Source organism: Rhizophagus irregularis, chromosome 19 (genome assembly GCF_026210795.1).
Source record: "Rhizophagus irregularis chromosome 19, complete sequence".
NCBI lineage: Eukaryota > Fungi > Glomeromycota > Glomeromycetes > Glomerales > Glomeraceae > Rhizophagus > Rhizophagus irregularis.
Genome location: NC_089447.1, coordinates 828,973 through 847,413, shown reverse-complemented (window position 1 = coordinate 847,413; position 18,441 = coordinate 828,973). Strand labels below are relative to the sequence as shown.

The 18,441-nt window shown below is 30.6% G+C and overlaps 5 protein-coding genes across 5 annotated transcripts; 3 read left to right on the top strand and 2 right to left on the bottom strand.

Moving 5' to 3' along the window:
• Positions 1 to 515: 515 nt before the first annotated feature.
• Positions 516 to 2,361, top strand: OCT59_010696 (uncharacterized protein; the record flags this gene model as incomplete). Its single annotated transcript, XM_025312576.2, has 7 exons — positions 516 to 672; positions 758 to 855; positions 922 to 1,380; positions 1,455 to 1,529; positions 1,614 to 1,668; positions 1,735 to 1,759; positions 1,827 to 2,361. 7 exons carry the CDS (start codon positions 516 to 518, stop codon positions 2,233 to 2,235), a joined length of 1,278 nt encoding a protein of 425 aa, XP_025189525.2. The 3' UTR covers positions 2,236 to 2,361.
• Positions 2,362 to 3,962: 1,601 nt separating this feature from the next.
• On the top strand, positions 3,963 to 7,047 carry OCT59_010695 (uncharacterized protein; the record flags this gene model as incomplete). The annotated part of the gene is made up of 4 exons (XM_025312578.2): positions 3,963 to 4,274; positions 4,615 to 6,393; positions 6,465 to 6,705; positions 6,797 to 7,047. 4 exons carry the CDS (start codon positions 3,963 to 3,965, stop codon positions 6,982 to 6,984), a joined length of 2,520 nt encoding a protein of 839 aa, XP_025189527.2. The 3' UTR covers positions 6,985 to 7,047.
• Positions 7,048 to 7,602: 555 nt separating this feature from the next.
• On the bottom strand, positions 7,603 to 9,260 carry OCT59_010694 (uncharacterized protein). The gene is made up of 7 exons (XM_025312579.2): positions 9,070 to 9,260; positions 8,904 to 8,980; positions 8,681 to 8,785; positions 8,516 to 8,597; positions 8,275 to 8,426; positions 8,102 to 8,180; positions 7,603 to 8,022 (listed from the first exon to the last, which is right to left on the bottom strand). Exons 1-7 carry the CDS (start codon positions 9,163 to 9,165, stop codon positions 7,957 to 7,959), a joined length of 657 nt encoding a protein of 218 aa, XP_025189528.1. The 5' UTR covers positions 9,166 to 9,260; the 3' UTR covers positions 7,603 to 7,956.
• A 133-nt stretch (positions 9,261 to 9,393) lies between these two features.
• Positions 9,394 to 14,045, top strand: OCT59_010693 (uncharacterized protein). The gene is made up of 11 exons (XM_025312580.2): positions 9,394 to 9,409; positions 9,625 to 9,909; positions 9,978 to 10,047; positions 10,476 to 10,577; positions 10,648 to 10,826; positions 10,886 to 11,081; positions 11,155 to 11,186; positions 11,254 to 11,360; positions 11,437 to 11,569; positions 11,646 to 11,731; positions 11,805 to 14,045. The coding sequence occupies exons 2-11, from the start codon at positions 9,643 to 9,645 to the stop codon at positions 13,777 to 13,779; spliced, it is 3,147 nt and encodes a 1,048-aa protein (XP_025189529.1). The 5' UTR covers positions 9,394 to 9,409; positions 9,625 to 9,642; the 3' UTR covers positions 13,780 to 14,045.
• OCT59_010692 (uncharacterized protein) lies at positions 14,039 to 18,407 on the bottom strand (the record flags this gene model as incomplete). The annotated part of the gene is made up of 10 exons (XM_066136065.1): positions 14,039 to 14,109; positions 14,176 to 14,316; positions 14,388 to 14,654; positions 14,727 to 15,919; positions 16,013 to 16,315; positions 16,395 to 16,728; positions 16,807 to 17,676; positions 17,747 to 17,893; positions 17,948 to 18,008; positions 18,090 to 18,407. 10 exons carry the CDS (start codon positions 18,405 to 18,407, stop codon positions 14,039 to 14,041), a joined length of 3,705 nt encoding a protein of 1,234 aa, XP_066000737.1.
• Between the last annotated feature and the right edge of the window lie 34 nt (positions 18,408 to 18,441).

Below are 18,441 nucleotides of genomic sequence, written 5' to 3'. Positions count from 1 at the left end.
AGTTTATAATACGGAATATAACATATTCGAGACACTACCAATGAAATACTAGTGTACTTTTGTATATTTATTATGAAGAAAAAAAAAAGATCATCGCCAATCAGAATTGTCTCTCAAATTCCTATGTAAAATAAATATGTAGGATTATAATATAATTATATGTTGAACAATCCTCTAACTCTAAAAATATTTTTGATAAAATCTACGATGCTTCAATTGCTTCATGCTTGCACTTTACTTCCCTATGAAATTTCGGAAGAAACACATCTTACGAAAAATATTTTTTAGGTTAATTAATTTATAAATTATTAATATTTGATAACCAATGAAACGAATCAAATTAAAACTGATCAATAAAAATGATTTACACAAAAAAAAAATGAAACGGGTTACGGCCTATTTTTCCTTTAGACTAAGCCTCATAAATATCCATAAAAGAGAATTTTACAGACAAAGCCACAAACTTAGATCTACCCGTATACAATAAAATAAAGCCACAATCTTTAAAGCCTCGAATGTTTGAAAAATCTTTGTCTTCGAAATGTTTTAATGAAGAGTTGTTAAGAGAAGATAATAAATATCATATGGATTACCTAACCAATAAAACATGTCCGACAGTTCAATCAAGAGAATATTTATTTCTTGATCAATCAGCAGGAACGTTATTTGTAGGTGAATAAAAAGATTAATAATTTTTTGTTTTAAAAAGAAATATTCTCAATTGACTTATTAATTATACGCGAATATACTTTTTTAGTGCATACGATAGGATGGATAACGGCATCGCTATTTACTTTACTTTCTTGTATGCTTACATTTTGGTTAATATGTCAACACGTAAAATATTACACAAAGGTAATAAGCGAGATAGATTTATATTTAATACATCAAAATAAAAGTTAATACTTTTTATTATTATAGCCTAATGAACAAAGATTAATTATAAGATTATTAATGATGGTTCCAATATATACAATATTCGATTTATTATCATTCTTCTTTTTGAAACAATCAATTTATTTTACAACAATAAGAGATGCATATCAAGCAGCTAGTGTTTTAGCATTTTTTAATCTTTTATTAGTGTATTTAGGACAATCAGAATCTATTCGTATAATAAGATTATCAAGAATTTCTTCAGCTCCTTCCCCATTTCCATTTTGCTGTTTTACATTTAATCCATCAAAACATAGATTATTTTTACCAGGATTAAAATTGGGTGTATTACAATATGTATTCGTATTATATTTAACTACATTTACTGCTTTAATATTACAATTTTTGGGTATATATTGTAAAGAAAGTTGGAGTATTTATTTTCCTCAAATTCATTTGGTATCGGTGCAAACTATTAGTTCTCTGATCGCTAACTTATGTTTGGTGAGTAATTCTTTCAGTCTTTTTTTTTTTTAAAAAAAATAATACTAAAAAATATTTTTTTCTTCTTTATTGAGAACTTTTTTTTCCAAGCTGTAAAGGAAGATTTATCAAAATATCAACTTCTCCTAAAAGATATTTGCATAAATTGGGTAAACAAATTGAACGATTTTTTTTTGCGTTTCGTGTATTCTACGGGCCAAATTCAATTTTCGAATTAAAATTAATAATTCCAGGCACTTTTTTTCGTCACGTATCAAGAACACGCGTTAGCTGTAGCCGTATTCGCGGGTATGTAAATTGGAATCATTATTAGAAAGCCGCATCAATTCTTTAACGCGTTTTTCTATAATATAGGAATCATAGAACCAACGGATTATATGTAAGTATTATTATTAATTATAATCACAAAATGTTTGTTAACATAATCTTCTCTCTTTATATTTAAGGACAGCAGATAGCATATCAACATCAACACAATCAGTTTTAGTATCAATAGAATTTTTTTTTATATCCATATTACAATTAAACGCATTTTCAGCTACAGAATATATTTTAATCAGCAAAGATGATAAAGATGAAGAAAGTCATATACCTTATACAGCTCTAGAAGTTTTATTAGATGCATTAAATCCAATCGATACTATAACAGATTTAGTTTATGTAGTTGGATTCATTTTCGTGCATATGTTATTGAGAAGACCTGAACCTGTACAACCTCCTCATAAGATTAGAAGATTATCAAGCGTAAGATCTTCAACTGTTTCTTTGCCTATGAGAAGAACCGAGACGGAATCTGATTTAGTACCAATGATTTCAATCATAGATTTAAGTGATAGTAAATTGAGTGATAGATAATAAAGATGGAATTTTTTGGTAAAGAAAGAGAAGAGAAAGAACGATGCGGAGTCTATATTAAATCATAAAACTTTTTTGCGTATAATATATATTAATAGTAAATTAATTATATAAGTTACATTTCGAAATATAAATAGCATGTCTGAAATGTGTGCCAGGTTGATGGCGCAGTGTGGCGCAGCGATTTTTTCCAAAAAAATTAAATTGCAATTTTTTTTATTTAAAATAAAACCTTTAAATTCCTGCACTAGGTGTATTTTTGTTCACTCTGCAAATTTACTTAGAGCATATACGGGTGGTTTAGAAGGCCATTTTCGAGTTATTCAACAAAAACTGTTCTTTCGACAAATCCAATTTTGGAAATGATCGGCAAAGACGATAAAATCGGTTGTTATATACTAAAGTCAAAATCTACTTCCAAAACCTCCTTCCATTTATAAGTGAATATTGTAAAACAGGTGAAAATACATCTAATGTGTAAATTTGAAAGCTTTACATTAAAAAGAAAATCTTTAACTTAAATCTTTTTTGAAATTACTGCGCCACACTGCGCCGTCAACCTGGCACACATTTCAGACGTGCATATAAATAGAGTAATGACTGATAAAATATAAAATACTTTTAGAAACAAATTCTGAAACGGGACGTTTTTTTCGTGTGAAAATAATGTTCCAATTTTAGCTGTATTTGTTTGGGGCCTCATATTTGTTTTCCACTTTCAGATATTGTGTCGATCATATTTTATGAAAACTGAAAACTAAGGTAATTTTAGATTTGATAAAATCTCAATTTAGTTAACAGAAGTAATCAATCAAGTGAATCAACTACAAATTTGTCATCGTTCACATTGAATTCGTCGGAATCATTTTTGGAATGATTGACATAATTCAGTAGTCGGACGGACCTTTGGACTATTTCTACTATTTTTACTATTTCTTCAGGAAATTTTTTTTTTTATTAATTAACGGAAAAACTCAAACTTATTTAAGTAATTAAGCGCGAAATTTTTATTGGAAAAGTAAGCCTAATCTGATTTTACGATAATTCAGAATTAGAATATAGTTAATAACGTTTTTTAATTTATTTTTTTTTTTGGTATTACGAAAAATTAGTTTACTACCAATAAGTTTTGAAAGATTTTCTTTATGAACTTCACTACAAAATTTCCTAAACAAGAATGTTTGTGTTTATTAATGTTTTTTTTAAAAGCATTGTTGCCACATTTGCATGGTAACTCCCAACGATTATTTGGTTCAAAGTTTTTTTGTTTGTGTCGCGAGAAAAAAAATAATTCCCCCCAAGTTCCAAAACTTGAGATTCTGCATATATTTTTATTTCATCAAGCTTTTTACTCCTCTCGTCATGTATTGAAACTTTGAAAAATCGAGATCTTTAAAAACGATTTTTAACCTTTCATTCTCCAATTTTTTTTTCTTACCACTTTTTTTTTAGATTAACACTTAACGCTGCTAGACTTGCGTATGGTTGCTAATAAAAAAGTTTTTCTTTTTATAAAGAAAAAAAAGTTTCCATACACTCGGACTTCTGGTAGAGACGAGATAAATAAAGCGACATAGACAAAAAAATCTTTCCTCCTTTTTTTTTTTAATCCTTAATAAAAAATTCACACCTCCTTTGTATTTTAAATAAACATAAATAACGATTATACACATACATATTATCACCGTAAAAAGTATACATTACAATATAATATTTAATATAAGTCCATGGCAACGAATACTACTTCCCATCATCTCACACAACCACCGTCTACGATTGGCCACATGAATACTAATGATAGAGTTAGAGATGAATTAACTCCTCCTACTAATTCAAGACAGAGAGGCCCTCCTTCACCTCGAACACAGTCGAAATCTATATTAACAATAGCTCTTCAAAAAGCACAAACAGCTGTGCAATTCGATGCTGCCAATAATGTCGTTGCTGCCCTAGATGCATATAAGCAAACAGTAGAACTTTTAACTCAAGTTATAGATAAAGCTGTTAACGAGGCCGATCGTCGGAGGCTACAATTAATTGTGAGTGCATTAGCTTTTTTTTAAACAGATTTATCTCAATTGATTTTTTTTTCTTTTTTCTTGAATTCATTATTTAACTTTATAATATTATTGAATATTTATTTGAGAGGGTTTAAAATTAGTTAATTGGGAAAGGAACGAATTTTTTATGTGATCGGATAGTGATTTTAGCAAGTTAAAAAAAAATTTATTGATTTTTTTTTTAAAAAAAAGCAAATTTCTTCTTAGTTTATTTTTATTTTACCTATTATTATTATTATTATTATTATTATAATTATTATTATTATTATTATTATTCAGTCTTCCTTAGTTTATCGCTGATAAATTGTTTTATATTTAGCACGACACATACGCTGACCGGATACGATTATTATCCACCATAGCCCCAGAATCAGATAGCTCTTTGGATAATTCAACTTCTTCAGAGCAGAATAATGGGAATAATGACGATACTTTGACACAAGTTTCTGAGGATCCAAATGTAAAAGTTGATTCGCTTCATAGAACAGATTCTATTGAACGAAAATCCATACAAAAGAATGATTCTCAAACAGAACATAGTGAAACATCAGAAACATCAGAAAATGAGAACAAATCTAACAAATCTGTAGATAAGAAAATAGACAATTTAAGTAATGATGAAACAAGTCTTACCCGTGAAACTACCCTTGCAAATGATATAGATTGTAGTAGTGATATAAAAGAGAGTATACGTAATGATACTGTGGATTACATGGCACCTCAACCTAAAAGATTGTCAAACTTGTCACAACGTTCATCATCAACTTCCAAATCTTGGATTTCTACAAAATCTTATTATTCTGATAAAACGGCTCCAGTGTCAGTATATGAAATTTCTGTGGACGGTATGAAGTCTATTGTTGATTCCGGAGAATCTACTCCTAGGTCATCAGATTTAGATTCTAGTTCTAGTTCTGAAGATTCCAGCACCATTAATGATTATTTGCAAAATTCTGATTCTTATGATGCTAATCCTGAAAATATTGAAGAGAATTTGATTTATCAAAATCAGGATACTTCTTCACAACAAGAACGAGAAGAAGAAGAACAAAAAACAGAAAAAATTTCAGTAAATACATCACAATTGACACCATCAACAAGAGTTAATAATTCACCTAGCAGTAACCGTGTTTTTGTACCTCCACCCCCTCCAAAAATTGCTCCTCCTAAAACTCCTCCTATTACATCTCCAACTCCAAATATATTAACGGGAAGAAGATCTACTTCACCAACAATTGTACCACCTCCATCTACAGTATCTACAACTAAACGAAATGCACCTCCAATTTCACCAAATGGATCACCATCTGATGAAGATGATGATAAAGCGTCTGTAAAATCTGCTCCTAATGTATTTACACGACCTTCATCACCTCCACCTCAAAGTCCGGTGGAAAAATTGATTGGTAAAGCTTTACCTCACAGTCGTCGTCCTGCTCCTCTTCCATTAGCTCAACAAAGTTATAATTCTCGTGCCATACCTGCTCGTTCCCCTTCTAACCCTAATATTATAATTACTCAAAATAATAATTCTACTACGAGCCCAAGAAGAACAGCTTCAAATCCCGGTAATCATTCTAAAAAAACGAGTTCAGTTCGTTTTTTTAACACTTCACAACAAAATTTATCTCCACAACCATCTTCCCCCTGGATGAACAGTTTTAGTATTATTTCGCCTCCATTAGGTAGTCCAGGATTAGGCCCGCCAACGGGATCATTTCGCAGTGAGATGTCATCAATATCTGCTAGAAGTAATGATGCAAGTTATACATCTTGCTTGTTAAATCCTTTTCCAAATACATCATTTTATGATGAAGACATCATCGGCCTTCCTCATATTTCATCTAATAATGGGTTACCTGAACCTCCACCTAGTGATATTCGTTTAAAACCTTTTTGGTTAATGAGATTATTAGAGCGTACAATGACAACAGGAGGTTATTTAACTCCAAAATTGTTTATTCCTCAATATTTATGGCTACAGGGGCATGTCAAGTTAACCGCTATAGATACTAAAATGTCTAGCTGTGAAGTTGTATCAAATTGTTTGGAAAAACTAGAAAAAATTTCATTCAGTGATTTGGATAAATTATCAAAGGTTTGTTGTTTTTTTAAATACTTTCCATATCTTTGAAAAAAACCTTTTTTAAAGATAATTTTCTTCATTAGGCATTGGAGGGCGTTGATCCTATTTTAGAAGGGCTTCAAAATTCTTTAGCACGTAAATTAAGTTATGTTGAATCAACTAATGGTAAAGCTCGTCAGAGCGCAAGTTCATTGATGAGTTGGGGTTCCAAATTATCCCGTGGTCTTGATCGAATGGGCATGGGAAATGCTATGGTTCGTACTGAAGAAGCTAATGGTTATGTAGACGTTTTATTAAAAGTTTTCCAACATGCTAAAATTGTGGGTGAGTAAAATAAATGGATTCAGCTTTATTTTTTATTTTAAAAAAAAGTATTTTGTTCTTAATCTCTAATTTTATTTATTTATTGATTTAGAAAATTACATAAAACAATATACCTCACTAAAAAAAGCACCACATTTACATCATCATAAGCAAATTATCGTCCGACTATATAAATTTGCAGATTTTCTTGGTAATGTTATTTGTAGATTTGTAGTCAGAGATTTAGGAATATTAGCAGACAAATATCTGAAAAAAGGAAGTCATTGGATTGTAGAGTAAAAAAAAAAGGCCAACAAATATCAATTATAATAAAAGGAAATAAAAGGTCAATTAATTGTTTAAAAAAAAAAATTAATAATAATAATTAATTTAACATTATTATATTAGTCGATGGTTTTTATAAGAAACGAAACAACAATTTTTTTTCTTTTGTTTATTTATATATTATATTATTTTATTTTGTATTTTTATTTTATTTTTTTTTTCTTTTCTAATAGTTTTTTGAGTCTTCTTTACATATTTATTTATTATTTATTTATTACGATAACGAAAATTGACATACCGTTCCATTTTTAATTTAGAGGAACTCAATTAACTAATACCTTTTTTTTGTATAGATTTTTATTTGTTTATATATATATATTAGGCACAATTTTGGTTTTTTTTTGGTTTTTTTTTGGTTACGTTTTTTCAAAAAAAAAAAGAAACCAATGCTGCTCATTTTATTTTAAACCTAAATTGTTTTTAACATAATTATTTTGTATTTTTTGTTTTTATTATTTATTTATTTTTCCTCCTTATTTAATTTCTTGTTATATAGTACAATTCAAATAAGCACATCATGGTTTTTTATTTCACTTCATTTTAGTTTTTGTAGTTTTTAATAACGTATATATATATATTATATTAAAAAAAAAAAATTAATAATAATTTTTATTTATTAAAAATAATGATCATCTATAATTTTTTTTCTAAAAAAGATGAGATGATAATATTGATCCTTTATCACAAAAAAAAAGGAATCAATTAATCATCTTAAAATGATAATTTTTTTTCCATCTTTTCTTTGATCTCCTTTTGACTGAAACTTTTTTCCTTAGGCAACATCTCCTTTGTATGAATGATTTTAAAAGATGCCACAATTTTATGTTGCACACATTAAATCGATTACTGAACTTCTAAATTATATTATACATTGTTCTTGGGAGGAATAATAATAAAATTTTCATGCTATCAAAGCGAAACAAACCTTTAAAAGCAAATTCGATAGGTAACATATCGTCCACTAGTTTCACTGGGTCTCATGATCTTAAAAACCTAATATAAACCAATAAACCAGAATTCTTATTAAATTCAAAGAATATTATACAAAATCAATATTTATCAAAAAACATACCTGTCCCCTTTTTAAACCGTAATATTTTGCGATCGGATCTGTTGCTTGTACGCGAGGAAGTTGGGTTTCCTTCAATCGACTGATGATCAAACATCACGTAAAATTATTGTTAGTTAAAAGAAACAAAATCGATCACATGAACACACATATGGACACTTTAAATTCATATTCACTATTTAGCAAGTAAAGTCTTTTTTTCTTCATCGGAAAGAACATAATGTTTGGGCACAAGTTGATGCGATGTGATATTAATCATCAAATCTGCTTCCGAGAAAGTATCAACTTCATAGTGTCTATTTTCTCTTGTGTTTATAACTTGTATCGCCTATATAATAAATAAACAAAACAGATAAGCAAAAGGTAAATCAGCTGTTAATTAAGATTATCAAGTATAAAAATCTGTATATTTATTACCTTATTAGCTGCTGCAGTTAGAGTACCAGGGAATACAATGATGCCGCGGTTAACTTTTGAGTCCACCATCCGTTGGCATAAACTTTATTACAGTATTACGTAACAAACACGTTTAAGTGACATAACATTACCGGGATTTCTTAAAAAAAATTAAAAAAAACTTACATTTTAAGGTACTTTACACCAACGGGCTTTTCATCGGGAAATGTCACAAGTAATTGCTCATTAGGGTTATCATTCTTTTGGACTTGAAACATCATCGATTCTTTACTATATTAGTTAAAAGTGATTTAAATGGATTAATTTGTTTAGATTAAGTTAGATTTTCCTTCGGTTCGGAATTTTCTAAAAAGAATATCTCTCAGATTAGTTAATGAAAAAAACATACACAATTAAACCATCCTTCATGCAGCGTTCACGAAATAGGTTCATATCAGTATGTGTATCATGATTAATGACGTAACCCTTATAAAGAAAGAAAGAGAGAAATTATTTATGAATTGAATGTGTGTGAAGTAAAAAAAATAATTTCGGGAACATTTAATTAAATATACCCGATCTTTAACCATTTCGTGTACTGTACGGTACACACGGAATAAGCGGGCTATCTCCGACTCAGAAGTACTAGGGTCTTTCTGATCTCTATCCATTTTTTCTTGTGGGAGAACAAGTAAAAGTGATGTTTGTAAAATTAAATCTAGTATCAATTAGATATACAACAACTGCATAAATCATAAATTTTGATTGGGGGTTGATGCAATTTATTAACTAATGTAGTACTTATGTAGTACAAATTCGCCCTCAATAATTTGGTTACTCTCTTTTTTTCCGATCTTGGTTTTTCTTTAAATACCTATCGGAGTTATTTATTATTATTTATATTCTTGAGAAACGGTAAATTTTACTTTTTCGTTTGCATTAGTTGAAAAATTGCTTTTTTTTTTTGGTTTTTTTTTTGAAATTGAACGTAAAACAAACAGTAAAAAAAAGTGTTAATAGTAATATTTTATATAGTATTTTAATTTTTTTTTTTTAGCTTTAAGAAAATTTATGCATTGTAATTAAACGCGTAACATTAATATTGTGCAATTTATCACTGCAAATTATAGTTCTAAATAATAATTGTAATGACCCCTCGCGAAAATCAAGAAAACGAGCCTCTTCTTGAAGAAGAGTCTCGTGGAAACAAACCATTTAAATATTCACCCGAGGAACTCGGTCAACTGATAGATCCTAAAAGTCCAGATTTGCTTAGGGAATATGGAGGTACGGAAGCAATTGTTAAAAGTTTAAGAGTCGACCCTGCCGTCGGTATTAGCTCTGATGAAGGATTGGATACTGATAACCCGAAGAGCAAACCTTTTCAAACAAGACGAGAATATTATGGTAGAAACGTAAGTTTGTTTAAATCTAATCATTGAGATATATGTCTCTTAATTGACATGAATTTTTTTTATTATAGATACTACCGGAAGTTAAACCACGATCTTTGTTATCATTAATTTGGGAAGCATATCAGGATAAGATTTTAAGTATGTTCAATGAATTTAAAACACATTTACAAATTGCTAGATATCCCATATAGTAGATCGAAAAATTTGCCACATGTCTAAGCCACAATTCAAGCCACAAAAGTATCGGCCACATATACGAGCCCAACAAGTAATAAGTAAAAAAAGGAAGTTCATAAATTCATTGAATTAAAATGAACTGGGCCTCTTTTTTTAAAGATTAGAGATAATTCTTCCTGAACTTGATTAGTTTGAGTTACCAATGCTTTAATGATGCTAGAGATGAAATTCTGGCTGATCTTTATTGTTCTAAATTAAATCTTAAAAAAATGAAGTCTTTTTAAGACTTAATTACTTAGGATATATTAGTTTTTGCCTTATTGTTAAATGTATCTATTATATAAAAATGCACGTGAATAATTTTATCACTATATTTTTCATCATAATAGTTTTGTTGAGTATTGCAGCTCTCGTGTCTTTGGCTGTTGGTATCCATGAAGATTATTCTTCCCGTCATCCTGAAGGCGAACCTCGTATTGGATGGGTTGATGGTAATTTAATTATCAAATATATCATTTTCAATAGAGAAACGATATTAATCATAAATTTATCAATGAATAGGTACTGCCATCATTGTCGCTGTTGCTGCAGTGGTATTAACGAATGCTATTAATGATTATCAGAAGGAAAAACAATTCAGAAAACTTAACGCTAAGAAGGAAGATCGTGTTGTTAAGCTTATCCGTTCCGGTAATGAACAGCAAATCTCTGTTCATGAAATTAATGTTGGCGATATTCTGGTAAGAGAATATTAGTTCACTTATGAGTAAAATTTGAGTTAACGCGTTTTTATTAATAGTTTCTCGAACCTGGTGATATTGTACCCGTCGACGGTATATTTTTGTGGGGACACAATATTGTTTGTGATGAATCAAGCGCAACGGGTGAATCTGACCCAATTAAAAAAGGGGAATTAGAAAAAAATTTAGACCCATTTATTTTGAGTGGTTCCAAAATTCTCGATGGTAACGGTAGATGTGTCGTTATTGCTGTTGGTAAATATTCTAGATTTTAATTTTTTATAAACATATTGCGTATGTCGAAAATATTAATATTTCCTCCATTTAGGACCTAACTCGTTCTTTGGTAAAACTATGATGGTAAATAAAGAGTTTGATTAATTTATTATTGAGATTCTCGTTACTAATACTTAATTTCCTATTTTAGGCACTTCGTGATGATGAAAGCGAAGATACCCCTCTTCAAATAAAATTGGATTTATTGGCCGAACAAATCGCCAAATTGGGTGTTTCTGTTGCTTTAATCATGTTAATGTATGTAGTAAAGTTCGACCTATCTATTATTTATTACTTTTATAACGTTCAAACCGATCTTATTTGCTTTTTTTAGTACTCTTGTTATTAAATATTTCGTTACTGCTGCGATTTCTGATAATTTCCCTGATGGTGAAGAAATTGCATCACACATGATTTCAATAGTTATTCAAGCCATTACCATTGTTGTCGTAGCTGTACCCGAGGGCGTAAGTAATTAATATCACTTAATTTGATCGAATAGTTTTTCTTTTGCAAAACTTAACATGATTTTTCTTTTCCTAGTTACCAATGGCTGTTACACTTTCTCTTGCTTATGCCACGACTAAAATGTTGAAGGATAATAATTTGGTTAGAGTTTTGTCTGCTTGGTAAGTATTTATTTAAACTTAGAATTTTGGTACAACTTAAAGTTATTTATTAATATATAAATCGTCTTAAAAGTGAAACCATGGGTAACGCTACTGCTGTATGCTCAGACAAAACTGGTACCTTGACCCAAAACAGAATGACCGTAGTTAAAGGGCTTATCGGTTTTAAGAAATTTGATGATGAAGGAAAAACTGATGAATGGAAGAAAAGTGTCGCTTCTTCAACCTACGATGTTCTTGTTCAAGGAATAGTTTTAAATTCTACTGCTTATGAAGATAAAGATGAAAATGGAAACATAGATTTTGTTGGTTCCAAGACCGAGTGTGCCTTACTCATTTTCACCAAGTCATTTGGTGTAGATTACAAAGAAATTAGAGCTGCTATCAAACCTGTTAAAGTTTATCCATTTGCATCTGAAAGGAAAACTATGACTACTGTTATTAAATTATCTTCGGCTGGTCCTTCCCACGGAAAAGCACCTGCTACTGGTGATTATCGCGTCCATGTAAAGGGAGCTTCCGAAATTGTCTTGGGACATTGCACTCATTATGTTGATGCCGAAGGCAAGGTTCAAGAATTGGATAATAACATTAGACAACAGTATAAATTGGAAATTGTAGAATTTACTACTAAAGCTTTACGTACAATTTGTTTGGCTTATCGTGATATAACAACTCATGATTTTAATAAGTTAGGTGATGATCCACCACTCAATGAATTAATTTTATTAGGCCTTGTTGGTATTCAAGATCCATTACGACCTAGTGTAAAAGAATCCGTAGAAGCTTTTAAAAAAGCGGGTGTTTTTGTAAGAATGATTACAGGTGATAACATTGTGACAGCCAGAGCTATCGCTCAAGACGCTGGTATTCTTACCAAAGGTGGTATATCTATGGAAGGACCAGAATTTCGTAAATTAACTCCTAAAGAACTAGATGAGACTGTGCCAAGATTACAAGTACTTGCTCGTTCTTCTCCAACCGATAAAACTAAAGTCGTAAAGTGGTTGAAGAATAATGGTGACGTTGTTGCAGTTACTGGTGATGGTACTAACGATGGACCTGCATTAAAATTGGCTGATGTTGGTTTTAGTATGGGTATAGCTGGAACTGAAGTAGCTAAGGAAGCTTCTTCGATTATTTTAATGGATGATAATTTCAGTTCTATTGTTAAAGCTTTGAAATGGGGTAGAGCTGTCAATGACAGTGTTCGTAAGTTCTTACAATTCCAACTTACTGTCAACATTACGGCTGTCGTATTATCATTTACCAGTGCGGTTATGAGTGACGAAAGTGAATCCATTTTAACTGCCGTACAATTACTTTGGGTTAATCTTATTATGGATACTTTAGCAGCTTTGGCTTTGGCAACTGAACCACCTACTGATGAACTCCTTAATAGACGCCCTACATCAAAGAATGCTTCACTTATCAATTATAGGATATGGAAAATGATTATTGGTCAATCAATTTTCCAAATTGCTATTAATTTGTCTTTATTACACTTGGGACCTTCTATATTCCATCTTTCGGACTCTAAAGAAGATTTAGCAGTTTTACGTACATTGGTCTTTAATACTTTTGTATTTTTGCAAGTATTCAACGAAATTAATTGTCTTAGAATTGATGATAGCTTGAATGTTTTCAAAAATGTTTTCAATAATCACACCTTTATTATAGTCCAATTAATTGTAATAATTGGTCAATTCGTTATTGTTGAATTTGGTGGTGTAGCATTTGGTACAGTTAGATTAAATGGGTATCAATGGTTGGTAACTGTATTAATTGGATTCCTTTCTTTACCTGTTGGTCTTTGTATCCGATTAATACCAAATGCTTGTATACCCGAAAGTATCTTGAACGAAGATCACAAACCAATTATTAGTCAATCGAAGATGCGTTTGGAATCTGCTATTGGGGAAATAAGAACCGAGAATAAGATCATCTCAGCTTTAAAAGGTAATTTAGTTAATAAAGATAAGAAACCGAAGAAACCAAGAAAGTTCAATGAATTTATAAGACGACCACTCCATAAGAAGACCGGTTAATAAGAAATAATTTATTGTATAGTTCTTTCTTTATATATTTTATATATTTATGTATGTATGTAATTAAATTTGATAGTTTATTCCATAGCATTAATATTTAACTCTATATATTATGCGTGTTTATTTTTATTTTTTATCTAAATGATTTAAATAATACATTGATTTATATTTTATTCATTTTATTTCATTTATTTTTTTTTTGGAATTGGACATAACATTGTCCCGTTGTATGAATAAATTTTAATTCTATTTTTGTTGTTTAATGTAAAATATCTGAACTTCTTGGATATTCGCAGTACCTATCTCCCACATGTGTAACTTGAAAGACACCTATATATTGTAATTCATAAAAATTAGTTGATTCAATATATTATAAAGAACATGTTATAATCTTACCTTCTTGTGAAGTATAAATCGAATGTTTGTGTTTATTAATATTAAGTATTGTTTGCGTTTCAAGAATACGGCCTGACTTTCGTTTTTTGCCATCTTTCAATAATTCTTTCCTTACGTACGTAAATCGGAAAGGCGGGTTACCTATAATATATATTTACATAAAAGTTAGATAAATGCGTAGTATGCTACTTTATTATCATAGTGCAGCTCACCAAGAAAGTCTATTATAATTTCAGTTTTATCGCCTTCTCTGATATCAGATATAACTTCCTTGCCTTCAGAAACAAAAGCAGAAGGAAGATCATAAATAATCTCTGTAAGATTCGCAACAAACCCGCAGCACTTATTGCGTTGATGGCAAATGTTAGTTATAGTCATATTTCCAGGTTTGTCTGCGCCAAAAGCAAATGTATTCGTCCTTGATATTGCAAATTTTACTTCTCCATTGTATTCATAAGTAATATTCAATGGTAATATACCTTCAACAAAATAAAAGGTCAAGTTTAGAAAAACAAGATTAAATAGATGAAAATTAAAATAGTAAACTTTACCTTGCAAGGAGTAATCCAAAATATCACCAACACAATGAAATTGTTGATGAAATGTGCGGTCAATCGATGCAACATCAGTCACCTGAACAATGAGTGTTTTATCGGGACCTTCTAAACTTCTACTACATCCTTGTGAATCAGAAATATAGACAATAGATATTGTATATTGTCCGACCAAACTAAACTTCTCTTTTGGTTGGAAATAATAAAGCGTATTATTGATCGATTCCATTCTCAATGTTTCCACGTGATTACTGCTTTCATGCATAACCTCAAACACCAAAGAGAATGGAGGAACGCCATCCATTTCTATCATTATCGAATCATCTCTTGTGAACGCGGTGCCAACGCAATGATAGACAATATCTCTATTGACAAATCGGGCACTCGGATTCGAAAGAACGGCCTGTTCAAGGATTAACAACATCTCATTTTGTTCTGTATAAACATCATCCGCTATACTAGAAAAATTATAAATATGTAATCCAGGATTTTCAGTCATAAGTCGAATTCTTGTCGATGGAAATCCTATGGTCTGCTGATGAACGATAGTTTCCCGGTTTGAGATTATTTTATAATTGATAACCCATGGAGCCCTTCCTTGAAGAACTAAACCCAACGTATCTTCTTTTCCAGCACAAATACTATTTCGTTTAAAATATCCTGTTTGCGGTAAAGGTTCGGCTTCACCCTCGGCAATTCTCAAAAATGGCTTTGGCAACCATTTAGCTTCGATTTCTTTCTTTTCGGGAATAACTATACCAAGACAATAAGAATCTTTGACTTCTAATAATTCGTAACGGCCTGGTTCAGTTACAGTTAAAATTGAGTTCGGATTGACCAAATCATAAGCCTTTCTGACGTTATCCATATCTAAGTGATAAATATATGTGACATCCCAACGTGGATTCCCAGTAAGTTGTAGTGGCAATTCAACACTTCCACCTTCAAGAAACCAAAGAATTTCATGGGAATTTCTAAATCCAACAGTTGGCTTATCCCTCTTGACATTTATAGTAACAGAATCATCATTATTTAAGATCTGGCTACAGCCTTGAGAATCAACAATTCTTTTCAAAGTTACAGTATACGTTCCAGGATTATCAAATGGTGGTGAAATTATCACATAACTAGGACTTTGAATATCAGCGATAGTAAAGGCATTTGTTCTTCGATTGAACATAACTTCATATCTGATACATTGCAAAAAATTAATTAAAATCATTGTGAAATCAAAAAATAGTAATAATAATTGAAACTAGTTATAAGTCAGAAACTATACTTACTCCAAAGTAAAAGGACCGGATCCACTTAAATCTACGTCCAGTTCAACTAGATTACTCATACAACTATTTATTGTTCGATCTTTTGTACGTCGGAAAATGGCATTGGGTTTTGGATAAACAGTTTGAGTAAACCCATAATTAATTTCAACTCCTTCACGATATATATTATCCGACAAACTAAAAAATGTGTATTCATAATGTCCTGGTATCGGTGGCTTTATAGTTATTACACGTTTAGATTTTTCGCTCATTACTATTTCATCTACTTTTTCAATTTCAGATTTGATTGAATATTCAAGAAACCTATTAAGAAAAAAGATTTGTTCGAAATTAAGTATGTGAAAATATACATTAATTAAATTCATATAAATTCTTAACTTACCATCTCGGAATTCCAGTAAAAGATAAAGTAGCCTCAATACCGATTTCCCCTGGACAATCTTCGGCAGATATAGGAATGGCATCGATCTTAACAGTAGGAGGATAAGCAATTGATAAGATGTTTGTAGATGGGGCCAAAATCTGTCCTGAGCATTTTGCATCTGAAACCGATAATAATTTATATGTACCAGGTTTTTTCACGGTTATAGAATACCCCATTTTATTTTCATTTTCTTTTATTGTCACATTAAGCATTTCAGTTGGCTCACTCGATAAAGTATCTGTTAATTCAGCAATGTCTTCAGACCAATATCCTAAACCAAGTTTCCAAGGAGCTAATAAAAAAAGCAATTAATAAAATCATATATTACAACTTACACGAATAATTACTAAAATGACTTTCTAATACAAACCTACACCTTGTAAATTTAATTTCATTTCCGCAGGATAACCCGGACGAGTATATATAGGTATATCCGAAGAAAATTTTGCGGTTGGACGTGAAAATACATCATACTTTACAAAAACATTTTGATTTCGTTTAATAATGTAATTATGGGTGTTGTTTAATAAATCATTAATCTCAAGAACCCTTAAAGAATATGTTGCGGGTATATCAGCAGTCATATTCAATTGTACTTCTATCTCTTGATTTTGAGCCCATTGATAATTGTCAGAAGCAAAAAATAACTTTGCTCGATCAGGTTCATCTATAGGGAATTTAAAATGTTCTGAACCAATTCCATCTATTGTCATATTAACGGATTCATTATCAACACGTCTTTCATAATATACACTTAAGGGCGGTACACCCTTCAAGACTAACTTGGTATGTATCTCATCATTAATACAACATTTCGTATCAGTAATAGATATTAATTTTGCTTCAGGGCAATAAACTATAATCTCTTCTTTCTTATAAATTTTAATTCCCATCCCATCTGCATCCAAAGCTTGTTCAATTTTATAAACTCCTGGCTCAGTTACGGGAATATACACAAAAACACCATCTTGGATCACGTCAACTAAATGATTTCTAGCAATATCTCTTGAAGTAAATTCGTGATGAGTCTTATTTCCTGATACAAAATTTACTCTTGAATAATGAATTGATTTTGGAGACGTTTTATTGAATAATACAGGTAATCCGATCGGGTCACTTTTTCTTGAATCCATCCTTGTAAGACAAAATCTTTCATCATCTGGATTCAACTTTGCAGTAGCATATGGTAAAAGTCGGACCGTATGTTTCCCCTTTATGTGGGAACTATTGTGTCTAATATCTATATTTAATAGTATATTAATAAATATTAACAATATCTTTGATTGGCTCGAATAATCAAATAATCAAACCTTCTATTTGTATTTCTTCTTCAGTACTGACGGCACGTACTTTCTCACCGCGTAATTTGAGAAATTGCTGTCGAACTCCATTGACATAAGAAATATGCAAAAGAAATATAATGCTATTAAGGTTAGGTATGATAATGCACTTATTGTCTGATTAACTGGAACAAATAGTTCAAAATGTTCAATTATAAACTTTTGACTTACTAAGTATTGAAGAGGAACTAAACATTTCGATTATTGATTTTGTGATACCAACATCGTAAACCTACGTAACAAAATGAGTTTGTTAGGAAGCGCTGATTATAAAAAGTTTTAACGCGTATTGTTTAAAATTTTTAAAACTTACCCAATTCGGATTTATAATGAAAGCATTTATTGTACAGGACAGTGTGATATAGAGCAATATTTTCCATAAAGGGAATTGCAACCAAGGTATTCGACAAAGATATAACAAAGTGAAAAACGCGATGTCTAGCATACACCAAATAATAAAACTTCCAGGTATCCCAGTTGTAAAATAATATAATTTATATGCCCATATTGCAACAAATATAGCTGTAGCTACAAGTCTCTGTGTAGGTACAGAAAAAAGATTTGTTGAAATACGAGAAGGTTCTTGTAATAAAGGATTTTGAGGTGGTAACGCGACTTGGCGTGCTGACATTCTAACTATTCTGTGTCGTGTCTTTTAGAAATCC

What these genes read in the sequence shown, in the direction of transcription:
- OCT59_010694 (XM_025312579.2), bottom strand. Translation starts at nt 9,165, where the DNA reads ATGGATAGAGATCAGAAAGACCCTAGTACTTCTGAGTCGGAGATAGCC. An exon ending in ACGAAATGGTTAAAGATCGG is followed by an intron (nt 8,981 to 9,069) that starts GTATATTTAATT and finishes TTTCTTTATAAG; the next exon opens with GGTTACGTCATTAATCATGA. An exon ending in GGTGTAAAGTACCTTAAAAT is followed by an intron (nt 8,598 to 8,680) that starts GTAAGTTTTTTT and finishes ACTGTAATAAAG; the next exon opens with TTTATGCCAACGGATGGTGG.
- OCT59_010693 (XM_025312580.2), top strand. Translation starts at nt 9,643, where the DNA reads ATGACCCCTCGCGAAAATCAAGAAAACGAGCCTCTTCTTGAAGAAGAG. An exon ending in GAGAATATTATGGTAGAAAC is followed by an intron (nt 9,910 to 9,977) that starts GTAAGTTTGTTT and finishes TTTTTATTATAG; the next exon opens with ATACTACCGGAAGTTAAACC. An exon ending in GTTAGAGTTTTGTCTGCTTG is followed by an intron (nt 11,732 to 11,804) that starts GTAAGTATTTAT and finishes TCGTCTTAAAAG; the next exon opens with TGAAACCATGGGTAACGCTA.